At 38.8% G+C, this 19,339-nt stretch overlaps 3 protein-coding genes across 5 annotated transcripts; 2 read left to right on the top strand and 1 right to left on the bottom strand.

Moving 5' to 3' along the window:
- The first annotated feature begins 38 nt into the window (after nt 1–38).
- LOC138137829 (uncharacterized) lies at nt 39–16,434 on the top strand. 3 transcript variants are annotated; one of them, XM_069057402.1, is made up of 6 exons: nt 39–477; nt 534–717; nt 787–961; nt 1,012–1,198; nt 15,011–15,040; nt 15,399–16,434. In XM_069057402.1, exons 2-6 carry the CDS (start codon nt 642–644, stop codon nt 15,720–15,722), a joined length of 792 nt encoding a protein of 263 aa, XP_068913503.1. In that variant the 5' UTR covers nt 39–477; nt 534–641; the 3' UTR covers nt 15,723–16,434. The 3 variants fall into 3 exon arrangements, with proteins under 3 accessions (XP_068913503.1, XP_068913504.1, XP_068913505.1); XM_069057403.1 differs by having other exon boundaries at nt 39–482; XM_069057404.1 differs by lacking the exon at nt 15,011–15,040.
- On the bottom strand, nt 9,624–12,644 carry LOC138137827 (uncharacterized). Its single transcript, XM_069057400.1, has one exon. It carries the CDS (start codon nt 12,254–12,256, stop codon nt 11,291–11,293), a length of 966 nt encoding a protein of 321 aa, XP_068913501.1. The 5' UTR covers nt 12,257–12,644; the 3' UTR covers nt 9,624–11,290.
- On the top strand, nt 16,420–18,983 carry IntS9 (integrator complex subunit 9). The gene is made up of 8 exons (XM_069057383.1): nt 16,420–16,557; nt 16,610–16,801; nt 16,847–17,251; nt 17,302–17,862; nt 17,912–18,014; nt 18,137–18,534; nt 18,591–18,740; nt 18,799–18,983. The coding sequence occupies exons 1-8, from the start codon at nt 16,549–16,551 to the stop codon at nt 18,916–18,918; spliced, it is 1,938 nt and encodes a 645-aa protein (XP_068913484.1). The 5' UTR covers nt 16,420–16,548; the 3' UTR covers nt 18,919–18,983.
- Nucleotides 18,984–19,339: the final 356 nt, after the last annotated feature.

Genomic DNA, 19,339 nt, shown 5'->3' with positions numbered 1-19,339 from the left:
CGGAAAAATGTTTTTCTTGTTTTAATTCTGCCGTGTAAGTTATTTTTTTTGTTGATTCTGTTGAATTAGAGTCTAGATGTAGCTTGGGCGTTTAATTTATTAGTCACATTTAAGTGTTACGAAAGTTTGACATTTTGTTATGTCAGCCGCAAAACGATAAAATGCGATTTTTTGATGAATTTCGGTGAGATTGTGGAGCCGAGTGGACGAGATTCAGCAGTGAAGAGTTAAAAATGTGTTGCGAGTTTTATTTTGGTGAGCGCCATTACGCGACGTCAGGCGTCGGTCAGTGGTCCCAAAACTGGGAGTCGTCGCAATGTAAACTGTCCGGTGGAGGCGACCATGTCGGGGTGTCACTGTATCAAAGATGTACACAAATCATGTATTATAAGATCTGTGTTGTGTTTGTGTCATTTAACATGTTACAGTTCGGGGAAATCATGTCAATAATGCAGAACACTTGAGAAGTGAGTGTAGGTAAGGTAAATCAATTTTGTTTTTTCAACAAAGTGAAAATTCGCCGTTATTTTTAGGTTTACATATTGATTGCGTTTTCTTCACGATGTCATTTTGCAACAACATAAAATCATCAAAAGAAGGGCTGGTTGGAGGACGCATCAATTAGGTGAAGTGTGTTCCACATGCATTTTTGGATTGACAAGCGGAGCCAAGGATGTGGGTTTAGTGGAAGACATCTGGTGCCTCCATCACTCTCTGGTAAGGGTCGTGACATTTACTTTTCGCTCAAAATCGCCGGTGGCAGAGTGTTACAACGTCTGTCTTCAGGGTACGGTCGTAATCAGAGATTTTTGTGTGGCGGCTTTCATCCTAAACCGATGGTAACTCCGGTACATCGATTCCAGTCTATCGAGAGCGTGGCCAACAATGGTGTGAGATACGCCAGATCTCCCGGCTACCACTCCAGAGCGCCAATCCATTGCCAGCCGTCTGTTCACTACAAGTACGAAACTCGCAGACAAATCACGATCAGTTGCAAATTTTTAATTTCAGTGGCACCACCAGCAGCATCCGCAACAACCATATGGGCAGGTCTCTGGAAATGATAACGACGGGCCAAATCCACACTCCCACTCCCCGCAGGAACAGCACTCCGACGGCCAAACTGAAATGCGGAGTCTGGGTTTTCTTCGCCATAGTGACGTTTTTTCTAGCCGGTGCCAAATACTATTTCCATGGGGTAAGTGGAGCCCGCTCGTTCAACTCGTTCAAACAAAAAAACAAAATCGAATCTTGTCATTTATTTCTAACAATCCTAACTGTTTGGCAAACGTGCGCCTTCCACAGAGCAATTCCAAAACTTGCAGTGTAGGCGCTACAGGCACAGTAATATACCTTCTACTGCTTAGAATGTATACTGTGCTACAGGCATCTGTTTTTTTTTTAGTCGCGCATGACATTTTTTTGCAGCAGCAGTGCATTTCAATTGAGAATTTGAATGTACAATGTGTTTATTGTTTGGATGCATCTGAAATCAACTGTTGATCAACTAAATTATATTCAAGGAAAAAGTGTTACGATACACTGGGTGCTAAATATATGTTTTGTTTAGTACTGCATCGATGTAATTTAGTGACAAATATCTTTGACGCGGTTATCTTGATCTAAATTTTTGTAACAAGGAATGGTTTGTACATGAAGCGGTGGTTGTTCTTAAATTGGATGATTCACATAATTTTTCTCATCTGGAGGACATGAAATTTTGTGTCAGTAGTAAAGTTCTCTTTGGAAATAAAAATGTAAGAGATGGAATTTTCGAAAGGCCAACTTGTTTGTGTTATGTGAACGTTTTGTTTTTATTGATTGGTCTTTAATGGAATAGTGGAATCTAGGTGACGTGACTCTGTTTTACAACAACCCTGATGCAGAAATAATATTTTATTGTTTCTCACTTTGGTTCAATTCTTTAACTATAAAAAATGTCAAGCTGAAATTACCTCAGTTTTGGATTGCGCTTCTCCACGCGTACAGTAATCGTGTTGATGCATTTAAATTAATAATGACGAAAGAACATAACAAAACAACAAAGTGGTGTCATGACAGAGATTTCTGCAAGAGAGTGTTTGCAATAAGTAGAAAAACTTCAGTTATAAATAATTCGAAGTGCACGTCTTTGTATCTTGAATGTTGGACTCAGTTGAAAAATGTTCCCTACCCCAACGAAAGGCCATAAGGTAGGATAGAGTGCACATGAGCATGGTAGAGGGGAAGAAGGATATTTCTCAAAACAACATTGCGTAATAACGACTTCAGTAAGAAAATGTTTTTGCAGTGTTGCGATTATGTGATCTAAAATCTACATGTGCATGCCATAATAAACCAGTGTCTAATTGCATACAGCCTGTTCCAGAACTACCTCCCCGTAGAAAACAGGCCGACAGCAAAAGAGACTCCAAGATGACTAAAATAAATTTTCCTGTAGCTCACATAACCGAGTTATCAAGTTTTCAGTTTCACCAATTCCAGAAGCTCGTACTCAGGTACTACTAAAAAATCGGACAGGTTTCTACACAGCAAAAATAATGATTGATATAGCAACAAAATTCGAATTCCAAATCCCGGCAACGCAAAATTCCGGTCATCCTACCTTGATGGTGCTCAACTCTGTTCAAATTTAGTTTTTTCTCGATTATCGCTTGAGATACCTACGACTTTTTTTCTTCAAAGTTCAGATTATCATATTTACCCAAATTTCTACATCCCTTTTTTCTCTGGAGAGGCAGTTCTGGGACACCTGTATACAGGTGTCCTCGAAATGCATGATAAAAAAATATGGGTAGTTGGTAACGATGAATAGAAGTTAAATACAAAAAAAAATCTAGTAAAAGGTTTTTTGTTTTTGAAATATAAAGCATTGAAAATTTGCTCGAAATTTCCAGTATCTTTTTTTCTCCTTAATTACTTCATCTTTCGAAATTTTGAGCAAAAAAGACTTATTAGGGAAAAAAATGTATTTAACTTCTATTCATCGTCACCAATTACCCATATTTTTTTGCTATGGATTTCGAGGACACCTATATACCAGATTGTGTTTAGCAAATGATTTAATGTCTTTGTTAGATTTGGTAAGTCGATAGAGATCGAGTTTTAAAAAAGTTGTAATCGTCAGCATACAACAAAATCTCCCCATTAGTAACCGCATCTTCAATGTCATTAATATACACAGTGTGAACATAAAGTTTAGAACAAAATTCATAATAGCATTAGGTATGTGACGTTTTTAGGAGCGGCCTGGGCGACAATTTTTCTCTCGGCACGTTAAAGAACGAGTTCGCGGCCTTGATATACTGTTTATTTTAATTTGTTATTTAAACCTCAAAACGAGAATGCTATTGTGTTCATTTTTGTGCACCGTTTTCACATTCTTCTTGTTACACCAGTCTCTAAAGTTAAAATTAGTATTTTAACGAGAGTTGGCTCCATCCTGGTTCCTAGGGGCGTTTTTCGATTGATAATTCAGATAATTGGCTGCACTTTTATTGTGAAAATTGTCGTTATCTCCGTTTAAATAAAATTGCTAGTTAACAAAATGTTTCTAGAGTGAAAATAAAATATAAATATTATGTTAACTATTTAAATTTGCTTGAATTACCTTCACAAATTTTGTGAAAACCAGGTTGCCAACTCAAATCTAACTCTCAAACACTCCCCTAGGAACCACGATCGAGCCTACTTTTTCTTATATATCACTGTCTAAAGTCACTGTAACATTTTTCATACTTCTGTTCCGATTTTTCAAGTAGGTATTAAATTAGACACTGCACAATTTATAATATTTTTTAACTTTGGAGGAGTATACGGAACTATAGTTGAATTTTTTTAATAAACAATTGTCAAAACGTTGTCTTGTTGGTATGGGCCAAACTGTGATTTTCATGATAATACGATTGGTCACATTGAGTGTCAACATTTTTTTATGTAACTGAGCCTGCGCCCTAACGATCGAGAGTTTATTTCAAATTCGACAAGGTTTCTCCTGATTTCTCATTAAATTTGTTTTGAAAATGAATTCACGGAAGAAAGGTACGGGAAGTGAAGTGAACATAACCTTAACCATGATTTGGTGTCAAATTGTTATACAGCTGGTCCATATGTCCAAATTTTAGGGTGGTACAGTATGGTTTTTTACTTCATTTTGACACTGACAATTGTTTATTAAAAAAATTTTACTATAAAACATCGTAATTTTCTTACGACATTTTTACTATTTTTTTCAAAATGAATTGTTTTATTTATATAATTTCTACAGTGACATGCCGACATGTAAGCCGACTTTATATTTATTGACAGTGAACGAAATTTTACATGTTCATTTTATAATTACATTTTATAATTAATCTTCAGTTGCACACAAAATGTTGTGTACAGTTGGCTTCAAATTTGTCAATTAATGTCAATTTGTGTCTGTTTGACAGTAGTATTTCTGACACATAAGTGCAATTTTTTAACCTAAATTCTAAAAAGCCGTTTCAAACTACATATAAAAATGTAATAAAATCTGACAGAACTTTTTCTGACAGTTCCCGTTTTTTTTTGAAGCCAACCGTACTATGGCGGCTAAAAATGTTTAGCCGTCATCATGATAGAAAGAAGACTGGTATACCATGTATATCGTGGCCGTCACTGTCTTGACATTCACATAAAGTGTAAATAAATCTTTAGGAACCGCAACCCCACTTTCAATTCTTGTTATTTTGACATGCATATTGTTATTCTGCCAATCAATTTAAACTGTTTAAAACTCAGATATTCCAAAAATCCGACATGAATGAACAAAATTGGAGCAGTCATACATAAATAACCTGAGGTAAACGGTATATGTAGTAGAAAATGACAAAATAATTTCGAGTTTTGAAATTTACCACCCAAAAAATCCAATCATAATCAAGACGGTAATCATAATGACAATAAAGTATGGATTACATTTCTTTTTTTTTAATGACAGAAAGTGACGGCTAAAATTTTTTGGCCGCCATAGTACACCTTGGCCGCGAAATCCTGTAACATCCTCGAGATTGTCTCGGCCGCGAACGGCCTCGGCGACAATTTTTCTCTCGGCCTTGGTATACAAATAACTATTTCAGGATCTGACTGTCGTTTTTGTCTCCTTTAAAAAAAAATTCATATTTCTGTACATGGCTCAAAATCACCAAGGTGGCAAATTACAAGTTTGGTTTTATGATGAAAAAACTTGGAAGCTATGATTATGAAAATTAGCTTAAATGGTCACAAAAAACATCGCAAAAAATCGTCATTTCGAGAACTTTCTTTTTCTAGCATTAGCTTTTTTTCTTCGGCGCAAATTAGCGCAAATAAGACGAACTATCTTTTTTTAGAAACTTTTTCGGCCTTGTTTTGATATTTTCAGCCTCGTGGTGCCATATTGCTATGATAAAAACAACAAGTATAATATCTTGTTGAAAATTGTGTAAACACAACATACACAATACATTTATTGAGAATTTGCAATAGCAGAAATCACTCCATGAATGAAACAGTCATCCTGGGAACATCATTATCCTTTTGAGAACATGCCATCATGTCCGGGAACGTTCCCGAAATGACCGTCCACGAAATGACGTTTTCAACTAAACGCTGTTTTTTTTTTTTACGGCAGCCATTTTCTCCGCGGTCTGACATGGTTAGTGTAAAATATTTCAGGTTATTGTTTTAATGTTGTAATCTAAAAGGAATTTTTTCAATATTCCAAACTTATAAACGCATTCCCGGAATGATGACCTATTGATGTACGCTCTGTAAATAGTGAATTGAAAGGTACTTATCACTTAATTATAATTAATTTGGCGAAAAACACTTATGACGGCCGGTTATAATATCATCTCCTACCACAAACTGCGGCTAGCACCTAAAGGCTGTGTTCATTATAAATTTTTTTCAGCTAGTTACAACTGCGTTCACTGAAATGATGCATACTTTGTCGGACAAAATATTTAAGCATATTTCTATTTAAATTAATTAGATTTTTTGAATAATAGTTAAAAAAATTAGATGTTAAATAAAATTGGCCGCCGATAAGTAGTGGAAACTGTTAAATATCGTTTATTTTATGGGAATTCCTGGTGTATGTTTCTAAGGATCGTTCCTTGGGACGCGTTCTCGAAATGACTTTCCATACATATATCTTGAAATAATATTAAATATTATTTACTTTTGAAGTATATTGTATGATGTACAGTTAAAACAAATAAATTTTAGTATTTACTAATGTTCACTTGTGCAATAAAATGGTAGTTTTTGTAATTTATTTGCTGGCGAAGCAAATTTGCCACCTTGGTGATTTTGAGCCACATACATATTTCTCTGAAATTGAATTGCATATTCTGCAGTCGTTCTACGAGTAAAAACTCGCAAATTCCCTAAAATATACGGGTCATTATAAATAATTGTACCATCGTAGGTGGCTGTGCGCTATGCTTTAGGTGCGCCGCTACGCCCACTAGTTGTTACAAACATTTATAATGACCCCGTAGAAACTGTCAAGCATTTCGCCGAGCAAGTCGTAGAAGTTTTCTTATTATTTCCAACTTTTCCAAGCGTTTTGAATTATTTCTGTTTGATCTTTAGTTTGCAAACGTTCGAAACAAAATTTCAGAGTTTTAAGGCAGTTTTACAAGCGTCACGTTCTGCGACGCACCAATTTGTGACCTTTTAAGCAATTTGTTGTTCAATCGACGTAGGTAATCTATTCAGACTTCTCCAACAAAAGCAATCAAAGTAATGGGTCTGTCACAATAGTGTTAATGTTAGTGGTAATGTTATAATGTTAGTGGAGATGGCAATGGTGATGTTAGTAATCCAGTGTTCACAATAATGTTAACGGAATGTTACTCCTACAGTTGTCAACGTGGTGTGAACTGTCACTGCGCCTGCGCGTGCGTGAAATTCTCGATGGTGATTGGTAGATGACTAGATGTTAACGAAGATGTTAAAGAACCAGACATTTTCTGGATCTCTTAACATCGTTTCTAACATTAACATCACCATCACCATTATTGTAAACGGTTGAACGTTTCACCAATGTTCTGAAGATTAACATTCTGACTAACACTAACATTAACATTACCATTAACACTATTGTGACAGATACATAAATCTTCAAACTGATTTTAATTTTTTTCTTGACACTAAGTTTTTCAAATTCAGAACGAAAATTTTGGTAATTGCTTTAATTTTTTAGTGTCCAAAATTTCCAATAGATATGGTGTATTTCAGATACACTCTGTATGTATTATAGTAGTCCATTCCAAGTATAAATACTCAAAGAATTACTTGTTGAGATGCATGTAAAAGGTGAAATCACTTCCTAAAAATCGATATTTTTCGTTTTTCGCTTATTTCCTGGAAAGTAACAAATTGCGTTTTTTCTTGCTCTACAAGATTATGTAAGTAAAAGGAAAATAAAAAAATATTTTTTTTGTTCGACACTGTCAGAATTTGAGAATTTTCTCCTATGTGAACGGATTTTGATAAATGTCACCAATTGTCAGAACGAAACGTCAAGCTAATTTTAAAGATTTTAAGCGATTTGGAGCCTTTAAGGGGCTCGTCGAACAAAAAAACATTGTATTCAACTCGTTCCTGTGTCAATTGGGCTTTTTTGGCACACGTGGGCCTTTAAAACGCTCGTTTCACTCGTCAAATAAACTACTATTATCTACGTTGATACTGTAATGTGCCATATTTCACAATTTTTTTAAGTGTCGTAATGGCAGTTTTTACAACACTAGTGCGGTAATAAAGCACTAGGGCAGTAAAGAGACTAAATTTTGCATAATTTAGAACTGTTTATTAAAATAAGTTGCACAGTTTGAAATATTTTCAATACTGACTCCAGACGCTGTCTTCAGGTTAAAGCTGGGTTTTTCCACCATGACCTTACTTGTTGAACGTTTCGTTGCAATTTTTTCTTATTTTGAACTGATGTTTCAACATATCCCTCAGCAACATTGTCAGATTTCCAGTCTCCATGACGCTTGAGAGTATGCATACATATTAGCCCCTGCATCTGCTAATAATGATGCTGAGGATGTCCGAAAACAATGTCCTACATAGTTTGCTGGTTCAGATAATCCTAATGCAGTATAGTGATTTTCTTTGGAATTCCTCCTATTGTATTCACTCCAACAGGCTGCTGGGACATTTACCTCCCTTGTAGGTAAGAAAAAATCGATCGTGCTTGACTGCTTGGTCTGACTGGGACGCAAATCCATATATTTTCGAAATAAATCCAAACAACTTATTCCATGAATATTTCCTTCTGTAATGGCAAATTCTCGTGTAATTTTAGTTTTTGTATTCGGCAAGGTGATCCAGATAAATTCTCCTTTATCTTGAACGTCTCGTCGCATCAAATTTGTGATCTCTTCGCGTCGACGAGCACCAAAAATTCCAAATATCAAAACGACCTGAAAGCACGATACGTTTGTAGTTTGAGATTGTTTTTTATATATTATCTCAGCTCCAATTTACCTTCATAAATAAGAAATCTTTATCATTCATTTCCTTAAGAAAAAACTGTAAGTATTAATGTCTGAGAAAACATATTCTTGAATAGAGTCCGCACACTTTAAGGAGAACACGTTGAGTCATCCAAATCTGTCCGTGAAGTTTTGTCCAGTGGCGTATCACTTGCGTTCAGAAATGGGGGCTTACGTTTTTATTTGAATTATTGTGATACCGTTTTTATCAATACTAACCTCGCTCAAATAAAGAAATAAAAATTATTTGGTTCTGAAAAGAACTGATTTTATTGCAATAGAAAACAACCCTGAAATCGCGAAACAACGAAACGAACACTGGCAAAACAGATCACGAATGAACGTACGCCTCTGCCGCCGCATGGCCGGTAAGCGAAGCGGTTCTACCTTCCCTCCCTAAAAATCGAAGAATGGACTCGACCAACGTAGTTGCGTCTGCGGCGCAACTTTATTGGTGTGTTCTCCTTAAAGTGTTGGCACTCTACTTGTGTTGACAGCTTTTCATCTCCTAGTTATGACGTCATCAATAATTTTTTTACATAGGCACTGCCACTTTTTTCTTCTTTTTCTGATAGGCGTTCCCACTACCTACCTAAACGATGAATGAAAAAAAATCATACCTTACATAACAATTTTTTTGAGAAAATGACAAATTTTACTACAAAAATGTAATTTAATTTTTATTGTAAAAATTGTAATTGGCCTTAAAACAACAAACAAACATCTAAGGTTACCAATAACATTCAACGCAATGTTGAAACCATTTAGCACTTACCGACACTTTGTACACTGGGCTCAATAATGTCAGGGCTTATTTGTTCCATTTCAGCGCGAATTCTCTGCCGCAAATGTTCTAAATTGAAAAAATGTTTACCTTAAAAATTAAATTAAATTTTTGAATTATCAATTGTCATTTTCTCAAAAAAATTGTTATGTAAGGTACCAATTTTTTTACTCATCATTTAGGTAGTACGAAGAAAAAGAAGAACAAAGTGGGGGTTGTGATTTAAAAAAATTATTGATGACGTCATACTTAAGAGATGAAAAATTGTTAACATAAGTAAAGTACTGAAGAATAGGTATGTTAAAGATTAATTCAACTTTGACTTCACTTAACACTTTATTCTGCTTCTTTGAACAGGAGGTGTTACTGACAATAGTTCACATTGGTACTCGCAGGAATAATAACGTTCTTCCCCGATTTTTCGCGCGGTCTCCCGATTGGCGCTCGGGCTGGGCCGTCGGTAGTCCTCGGATGTTAGGACGGGGGAAGGTCGGTCAGCCCACCACGTCGCGCATCGGGCCGAAGCGAGGGTGATGCTAACACGGCTATCCTGACCTTGGGCGGCCTCGCTCCATCTGACGCTGAAACAGCAAAAATGCTTTAGTATGTTCATCGGGTTTCACTGCTCCCGAGTCCCGTGTAGTGATCATGGTTGTTAAAATTCATGGTAGTATCGGGCCACGGTCTTTATCTTGTTGCGGTCTCCCTCCCTGTGAATGTGCCACAGTCTTTATGTTGCGGTTCTCCCAGCCCTGTGGATGTGCCACAGTCTTTATGTTGCGGTTCTCCCGCCCTGTGGATGTGCCACAGTCTTTATGTTGCGGTTCTTCCGCCCTGTGAATGTGCCACAGTCTTTATGTTGCGGTTCTTCCGCCCTGTGAATGTGCCACAGTCTTTATGTTGCGGTTCTCCCGCCCTGCGGAAGTGCCACAGTCTTTATGCTGAGGTTCTCCCAGCCCTGTGGATGTGCCACAGTCTTTATGTTCTTAGTAATACTCACGACGCCATTCGGTACTTTCGACCGGCCATTGCCTAAGTTGTTGATGGGCCGCGACTGTCGTTCTTTGTCCCCTTTTTGCTAGGAGGTAGCGTTCATTTGGCAGAATTTGTTTGATTACAAACGGGCCGTTGTATTTTGCGCGGAGCTTTCCACCACTTGCATGTTGGGAATCCTCAACTGCCACTTGATCGCCGATCGTAAACAGAACGGGCTTGTACCGCTTTACATCAAAGCGTCTTGCTGCTGCGTCGGCAGTATGACTCGTACGTTGTTGTGCGGTCAGGGTCGTGTTGTCAGGTCAGGAACGGTGTCATTTCCGGAATATCATCTTTCAGTGTGATCGTCAACTTCCCCGTGGTGATATGGTCTGGAATTGCCTTTTGCGTCTCGATCAGGAGTTGTTTCAGTCGTGCTAGGTTCCGTTCGGCCAGCCTTGTTACTTGTAAGTCATCAAAAGCACCTCTTTCTTCGATGGTTAGAACATTCCTAGTGTTGGATAGGTCATGATGAAGTTCGAGGCCGTCGGTACCCTTTTTGATTTTTACGTTTGGCCTACTAATCACTTCCCAACCAATAATAGCAGCCAGATTGGAAGGCATTACATCGTCCTGAACGACTGTAAACAAAACATCGATGCTGACGTTGGGTAGAACGACAACAATCTCGCACGTGCCGATAGCTGGTATAGTTTCTGTCCCGAGTCCAGAAATAACTCGCAAGGTCGGTGACATCGATGCTTGCAGTTTTTCCACTGTGCTCCTGCCTATAACTGAGATATCGGCACCACTGTCGATGATGTAGGTCAAGGAAACAGCTTGGTGGTTACATAAGGCGGTAGCGATAGGTGTAGTGTTAAACGTACGTCTTTTACGGACTAGTCACATTTTCTTGGGTCTTCCGTGTTTAAAGAAACAGCTACTCTCGATATGTCCTACCTTCTTACAATACGTACAGGTAGACACCTTCGACTCCGTTGGTTTCTCTGGCTTTTCAATTTCGATGGTTTTTTTTAGTTGTCTGCGACACACGACAGTCTTCTTGGCGATGACCAACCCGGCCACAATTAAAACACTTTCCACGAAAAGAGGATCCTGACACACTCGGTCGTTGGACTGTTGAACGCGCCGCGCTCTTTGTTCCCACCGCATCACAAGAACGCGGGTCAACCACAGTTTGATGTTTGCGTCTGTGCCCATCAATTTCAGAGAGTAGTTTTAAGAGCTCTCGCTCATCTCCTGGCTGTCGGATCCGTATGGAGGCTTGGGCTTCTGCATGGTCAAGGCCATATTCGACCATACTCAGTCTAGTCGCCCACGGCAACGCATCACAGAAACGATAAATTCGGCGAAGCTTCTGGTTTCCGTAGTCGCTGAGCGATTCACAGTCTTTGCTTCTTAAGGTAGCCGCCATAAAAGCGCGAACACCTGGTGTTTCACGGTCCGGGAAAGCAACGCCCAAGTCCTTACAAAAATCCTCCCAACCTCGTCGTACCGGGCGCCAGTCGCAGTAGTAGCGATATGCTCTGCCCCTCAGCGCCTCTCCTGCTTTTGCTATCATGATTAGGTCGCTGGCACCTAGTTCTCCTTTTAGTTTTGAAGCATCCTCCAACCACTCTTCGATGGTAAAATTGCTTTTATCGGGGTCAAACTCTGATAGGCGGAATGATGCCCACGTGGTAAGTGACGTTGGTGGCGTTGGTGCTGGCGTCTGCGCAATCAGGGTGCCGTCGGTGGACGTGCTGGGCGTTGGCCCCGCCATATTGGATTTTCGCAACTCCGCAATTTGCTCCTGTTGGTTTGCGATTAGCGTGAGGAGGGTTTCTTGCCAGGGCACACTTTTCCTCTTTGGAGGCGGAAGGCCTGGTTCCTCCCTATCGATTTCTACTTGTTCAGCCTGGTCCTCTACTGGGTTTTCAGTGGGAGCTTCTGGATTACGCTTTCTCTTCGCTTCTGGCATAACGTCGGCTGAAGGCAGATTACGTAAGACGAAGGACACAATCCCACTTCTGATGTTAAAGATTAATTCAACTTTGACTTCACTTAACACTTTATTCTGCTTCTTTGAACAGGAGGTGTTACTGACAATAGTTCACATTGGTACTCGCAGGAATAATAACGTTCTTCCCCGATTTTTCGCGCGGTCTCCCGATTGGCGCTCGGGCTGGGCCGTCGGTAGTCCTCGGATGTTAGGACGGGGGAAGGTCGGTCAGCCCACCACGTCGCGCATCGGGCCGAAGCGAGGGTGATGCTAACAGGTATGCATTTTTTAAAAGCAAGATTGGTCAATTCAGAATGTTTTTTCTCGGTTATCATTTGAGATAGGACTTTTTTTCATCAAAATACACGTTAATATATTCGGTCTAAGGCTTCCTTTTTTCTCTGGGGAGCCAGTTCTGGGACACTCTGTATACAGGGTTATTCTAAACGATTGTAGTCGAAGTAGGCGTGAAAACTTAATGTAAAATTTATGGTTGCCGCTCCACATAAAAAAACATCAAAATGATGTGAATAAGTGAGTACACAGGGGAGTTAAATTGGGTGCAAAACAACTCAATATTTCTGGATTCAATCGTTAATTTAACAAAAATAAATAAAAATCTCATCACCGCACTTTTCACCTAAAAAATTAGTGACAGCGACAAAACTGACATTCACATTAAAGCGGCAAAAATGTAATAACACGGGCATGGCCTACATCTTGGCTAAATAAATTATCGTTACTAATGTTTATAATTTTATTTTTCACTTTAGTATAATTGCATGATAACTCCTAGGATACGAAATACGTAAACATGTCCATAACAACCGGGGCATAATACAGGGCGTAATAAGAATAAGCGGGCGTAATGAATTCATAACGCCCTCATCAATTCATAATTGCAAAGATGCCAGATTTTTTTTTTTTAAGAACACGTAGTGAAAAATAAAATCTTGTATGCACCACGGCGTCACCGAATGATTGCGCCCATCGAACGATATCCATCTCTCGGGCTAAAGCCCTCGAGCTGGATTCATCGTTCTCCGGGCGTAATCATCGTTGTAACGCCCTTGGTGCATAAATAGCTATTTTTCACTACTAGTCTCAGAAGGCGTCATTATTGACTCTCGAACCGACCCCAGAAGTAGAATTTCTCTCCCAAGGTCAATAATGAACAGCCGTCACCTAGCAACGAAAGATTTTCTTTGATTTTATTGGTTAACGTAGACAGACGATTTTCAATTTTCATAGCAACCGTTGAAAAATGAGAACTCGGATCGTCGCATCAGACAAACAAATTTAATTAATAATTATTATTAGAAAGAAAAGAGCTTATATTAATAACATAATTACATAAACATTTTTGTTTTATAATACAAAAATTTCCGATAATATTGCGGAATCTGGAAAAGTGCCCCGAATGCTTGCAGCGTTTCCACGTTGAAAGGGTTTTAACGGATCTAGTACTGAAAAAAATAGTATATAAACCACGCTAGAGAAGACAATTTTAAGCCTCGCTTCTTTATTTATTTAATAAACTACCTCGGCTTAAAAAAATGTCTTCTCTACCTTGGCGTATAATATACTATTATATCCGATCGGGCGATTTTTGCCTACTTATGGACTAGTTTTTAGGGCGTAATTCAGTATATTATAGCCCAGGACTGTAAAAGTTTTTGCCGCCCTTGTTTATGTCGTTACTACAGTAATAACAATAACTGGCTTATTCCACCTTCCTGATTTTTGTGTCGTTATTTTAAAATTGAATCTACCTAAATTATTATAAAATTCAAAACTTCGACCGGACATAAAAAAAAAATTCCCTAACCAGTTAGAAATGTAGACTTTGGATACCTCATTTGAGGTGAGAAAATTCAACTTTCTCGCTAAGGTAAGAAAGTTAATCATGAAATGTTTATGGTAAAACTGTACCAAAATACAAATGTCAAAAGTGTCAAAAGTGAAATAAGTTATTGATAAATTAAAGCCAATTCAATAAAGCAAGTTGGTAGATCAATCATATAATCTGGAAAATAAACAGATAAGCTAGGTAGGTACTACAACTTCTGTTTATATCAAATTTTCGAACAAACGTCAAATCTTCAAATGCGATGACAAGTTAATTAAACAAATAACCCAGCCTACTATTCAATTCTCAAAATTTTCGTTTTAATCAGGAATATACCTAACAATCTTTTTTTGACTTTTTTCAACGAAGTTGTGCCGATAGGGAAAAAAATAGTATTCAAACCTTGTTAAGAAAGTGCCCTTGCAGACCTTGGGCACTTAGGTACAAACCTCGCCTACGGCTCGGTTTATAATCTTTGCCTGCGGTCTGCAAGAAAGCACTTTCTTACCTTGGTTTGAAATATACTACTTATTATGTACCACGGGCATAATTCGCGTTTGTGACCCTAGCGTGTTTGGCTCTCGACTGACGTCTCAAGCCCTAATGTCACGCCGCGGGCCACAAACGCCTTCATTACGCCCTTAATACATAAATAACTATTAACGCATGATCACATCATTCGTCATCTGCTGCTTCTTTTTCTAGTAATTTAAAAAATGCTACTTTCAAATTTAAAAATATGGCGTCTATATTTCCTATTTAATTTTTTTTAGTTAATTACATTTAATTTTTTTCATTTCATTAAGTTCATTCTAATTAATATTTTTCAATGAAATTGATAAAGGCATGTTTCCTTTAATGTTTTTATTTCTTTTACCTTCCAGCCGAAGACCAGGTGCTTACATTGCCTATTGGTATGATAATTTTACTTTATTTTTAAAATTTGTTTCTTGAGGTATGTCTCTTCATTCAACGGGTTATTTAAGAGCGAGAGGAGAAGTATTTAATTCCTTCAAATTCAGCACATTTTTACCTAAAAACATCGTTTCTGCTATTTTATCGATTTTATTGTTAGTCATACCAAAACTGTCTTTGAGTTGCGTAAAAAAACAGAGTCATACGATCGGCGTTTTTATCTACGAGTATTTTTGTTAAATGACGGTAAAAAGGACTTTTCTTCGTCGAGAAAACGTACAAGACTCTGAATGGCGGATTTCCGGCTGTTGGAAGCTGATCGTGGAGCAAGTTGACAATTATTTATGTATTTTGCAGGTCAACATAGGCATGGAAGCTTTCGCCTTTTGCTCTCTTCTCGTCATCATTCTGATAATCGGAGGGTTAGTCTCACTGTACGAGGCCATCACCGCGACGGCGAACGCCCCCCAAGGGGAGAGCTTGACGGTGGCCCCCATCGTCGAGCAGCAAGAGGACGATACTCACAATCAAGTGCCAAGCTCTATGATGCCGCCCGGTTCTGCTGAATTGCCGCCTCCTCCGTACCACATTGCCATCATGTTGCCTTCGCAAAATGATACCGAATCTGTGCAAGTCATCCGGGATTCGCCCCCGCCTTCGTACGAGAAGGCGGTCACTTAAAAACAAGGAGGCGCCGCTTGATTGCGACATATACAGTTTTTATAACTTTTATCGATGTTGGGGCCCGGTCTCCGATTTTTATTGTTAATGTAATATATCCTGATGTGAATATTTTTCGAAATTTTTCGTAACTATTGCATCAACATGTGTAAACAGGCAGGGTGCAGTTTCTGCGTAAAGTAATCGTTGTGTTGTCGACACTTCACACTTCTTGCAAGGCAATGTTCATGAAATGTGATTCGACTGTTTTTACCGGTCAATTTTGTAAATATCTCCATTTATTTGTGGAAGCTGTGAATTATTTATATAAGTTCTAGTCAAACGGTCTGTTAGTTAACCATTCCATTATGTGTCTACTTTATCCAGAAATATCAAAAAATGTGCCTGTGTTATTTCGTACAGTAATACTCTTTAAATGACTCGAATGTTTGACTGTTGATTTACTTTCGTGTGTAGTGAGTAGATTTTTCTTTAAAGACAATCAATGATGCAAATTGCGCGTTCGTTTCTTCCACTTAAACTATATTCCACTACATTTACTACTTTCTACTACATATTTAAGCTGTTGTACAATTTACAATTTGTATTTTTGTATTTATTGTTGTGCAATATAATAGCTTAGAACTAGAATATGCTGCAAACATTAAATACAACAATAATTTTCATCTTTGTATACTTCTATATAAATGTGAAATACAAAATTCAATGTTAACTTTTTTTTTTTCATTTTGTCGCTCTAAATTCTAAAAGTGAGGTTAGGTCCACATATTTGAGGTTAGGAACCCATAACCTACAAAGTAAACAAACACAGAACAACTGTGCCACCATGAAATTGGTAACTATTCTGGTATTTCCCTTCTTTTCCTTCACTTTTGTGTGCATTTCAGTATTGTTTGAGCAACGATCCGAACAAACCATGTCACATATTGACTTTCAAGGAAATCACAATGATGCTTGATTGTGGGCTTTCCATGCAGTCGGTGCTGAATTTCCTGCCCCTATCCTTCGTCCCGTCAAGTCGACTGCTCAATTTGCCCAATTGGATGCCAACCGACGTCTCAGATTCAGACTTAGAAGGGGTAAATCATTGCCAAGCTTTGAACACTTTTGACCTGTAATTTCAGGAATTGAAAGAGAACGGGGACCGCATTTTTATCGACTCGCCGCCAGAGTTTTGCCCCCCGCTAAACAAGTTGATCGATTTTGCCCAAGTCGATGTGATTCTAATTTCAAACTATTTATGCATGATGGCTTTGCCATTCATCACAGAGGGTACCGGCTTTCAAGGTAGAGTGTATGCAACTGAACCCACGCTTCAGATCGGAAGACTCTTGCTTGAGGAGCTCGTCAATTATGTGGAGCAGTGCCCTAAAGCTAGTTTCGCTACGCAATGGAAAAACTTTATTCATAAACTTCCCTACCCTTTGAGCGACTCCTTTAAGCCTAAGTCTTGGAAGCAGTTGTACAACATGAACAACGTCAACGCGAGCTTGTCGCGAATCCAGATGGTCGGCTACAACGAGAAAATCGTGAGTGTCTAGTGTAGATTCGTACAGTTGTTGAATTTTGTGTCGGTCAGGACGTGTATGGAGCTTTGAAGGTGATGCCGTCGAGTTCCGGTTTTTGCCTCGGCTCCTCCAACTGGATCATTACGTCGGACCACGAGAAGATCGTCTATTTGAGTGGGTCGAGCACTCTGACCACCCACCCCCGTCCCATGGACCACCACTCGATCAAAAACGCCGACGTCTTGATAATGACAGACCTCACCCAGACCCCGATCAGCAATCCCGACTCCATGCTAGGGGTGCTGTGCGTCGTGGTGGGGTTGACGCTGCGCGGGGGCGGCAACGTTCTGATCCCGTGCTATCCCACGGGCGTCGTGTACGACCTGTTCGAGTGCCTCTCCGTGAAGATGCAAGACTTGGGGGTTTCCAACTGTCCCATGTTCTTTATATCGCCGGTGGCCGACACCAGCTTGGCCTACTCGAACATTCTGGCGGAGTGGCTGTCCTCGGTGAAGCAGAACAAGGTTTACGTGACGGAGGAACCGTTTCCGCACGGGCTTCTCGTCAAAAACAACAAACTGAAACATTTTAAACACATTTATTCGGACGGATTCAGCACTGACTTCCAGGAGGTTTGTTCGAGGAGAGGTGGTCAACAGCAATTAAAATCTTTATTTTTAGCCTTGTGTGGTCTTCTGTGGTCATCCCTGTCTCAGGTTCGGCGATGTGGTCCAATTTATCGAGCTCTGGGGCAATAATCCGAGGAACTGCATCGTTTTTACAGGTAATTGTCAAGACTAGTACAACTAGCGCCCTCTACCCGCTTGACATTTCCAACACTAACTGTAAAGACAACGTTTTTCTAAATCAATATTTCTTTCATTTATAACTGTTTTATTCTGCCAGAACCCGACTTCGACTACATCGAGGCCCTAGCCCCTTATCAACCCCTACAAATGAAAGTGGCGCATTGCGCCATCGACACGTCACTGAACTTCACCCAAGCCAACAAACTAATCAGAGATTTAAAACCCAGTACTCTTGTGGTTCCCGAGTGTTACACCCAACCCCCAGTTTCCGCCCCCAATTTGACAGATTACGTAATCGAGAACAGTCCAGATCGCACCCTGATCCCGTACAAGTGGGGAGAAGTTATTAATTTACCGTTGAAGCGAAAACACGGACAGGTCTTTATCGAGACAGGGGTGGCGCAAAAGATTGTACCTGTGGAGGTGAAACCGGGGGTGAGCTTGTCGACCATTACGGGGACTTTGAACGTAAAAGACAACGTTCACAGTATTCAGGTGAGGGGAAGGAATTGCACAAAGAGTAAGATGTATTTTTTAATTTTTTTTAACAGGAATTACCACCCACCGTCAACAAGGCTAATAAACACATTAAGTACGAGTGGGGGAGTTTGAATGTGACAGATTTCTTGCAGAAGTTGATGCAAGAGGGGATCAATGAACCGAAAGTGGAGTCACATGGGAACGTTGTCGTGATACATTTGGTGAGTCTGGATCGAATTGTTGCGCTCAATCTTGATGTTTCTTCTGTTTTGTTTGTAGCAAGATGAAGATGCATTGATTCAGATGGAAGATAACAGCACTCACGTAGTTTGTAATGGTGATGAAAAATTAAGGACGAAGTTGAGAAATATTGTTATGCAGTGTTTAAAGAAGTTTTAATTAAGAATTTTGTATTTTATTACTTGTACTTGTAAAAATAAAGTTTTTATTTATTTTTTACACAATTCAAGGATTTTTAGAGGCGAAAATAATCTAAAACAATACATTATAAAAAAACAGTTCATTTTTTCTTTAAAACAATTGTCAAAGTGTTGACCCGTTGGTTTATAGACTACGTCCACTGATGGAATGCATTTTTTTAAATATCCTTAAAATTAAATTAAAATATTAATAAATTATCATAGATTGTGTTGGTAATATCTTGAAGCATTCGCGCCACTGATTCTCATTGGTTGTTATGAAGCGCACGCGAAAAATAAATTATATGACATTTGAAATTGTCAGTTTTGTCAAGTGGTTTAAGTATTTAGATTTGCGATTTTTCATCTTTAGAGCTTTGTTTTGCAATTCTCTGGTTTTA

The sequence above is a fragment of the Tenebrio molitor genome, chromosome 9, assembly GCF_963966145.1.
Source record: "Tenebrio molitor chromosome 9, icTenMoli1.1, whole genome shotgun sequence".
In the NCBI taxonomy this organism is placed as follows: Eukaryota; Metazoa; Arthropoda; class Insecta; order Coleoptera; family Tenebrionidae; genus Tenebrio; species Tenebrio molitor.
This window is presented reverse-complemented; position numbering and strand designations above follow the sequence as displayed.

Excerpts from the sequence above, each read along its gene's own strand:
- IntS9 (XM_069057383.1), top strand. Across the intron at positions 17,863-17,911 it reads TCAGCACTGACTTCCAGGAG|CCTTGTGTGGTCTTCTGTGG; the intron begins GTTTGTTCGAGG and ends CTTTATTTTTAG. Across the intron at positions 18,015-18,136 it reads GAACTGCATCGTTTTTACAG|AACCCGACTTCGACTACATC; the intron begins GTAATTGTCAAG and ends TTATTCTGCCAG.
- LOC138137827 (XM_069057400.1), bottom strand. The coding sequence starts at position 12,256 with ATGCCAGAAGCGAAGAGAAAGCGTAATCCAGAAGCTCCCACTGAAAAC.
- LOC138137829 (XM_069057402.1), top strand. The coding sequence starts at position 642 with ATGCATTTTTGGATTGACAAGCGGAGCCAAGGATGTGGGTTTAGTGGA. Across the intron at positions 718-786 it reads GGTGCCTCCATCACTCTCTG|GGTACGGTCGTAATCAGAGA; the intron begins GTAAGGGTCGTG and ends GTCTGTCTTCAG. Across the intron at positions 962-1,011 it reads CAGCCGTCTGTTCACTACAA|TGGCACCACCAGCAGCATCC; the intron begins GTACGAAACTCG and ends TTTTAATTTCAG.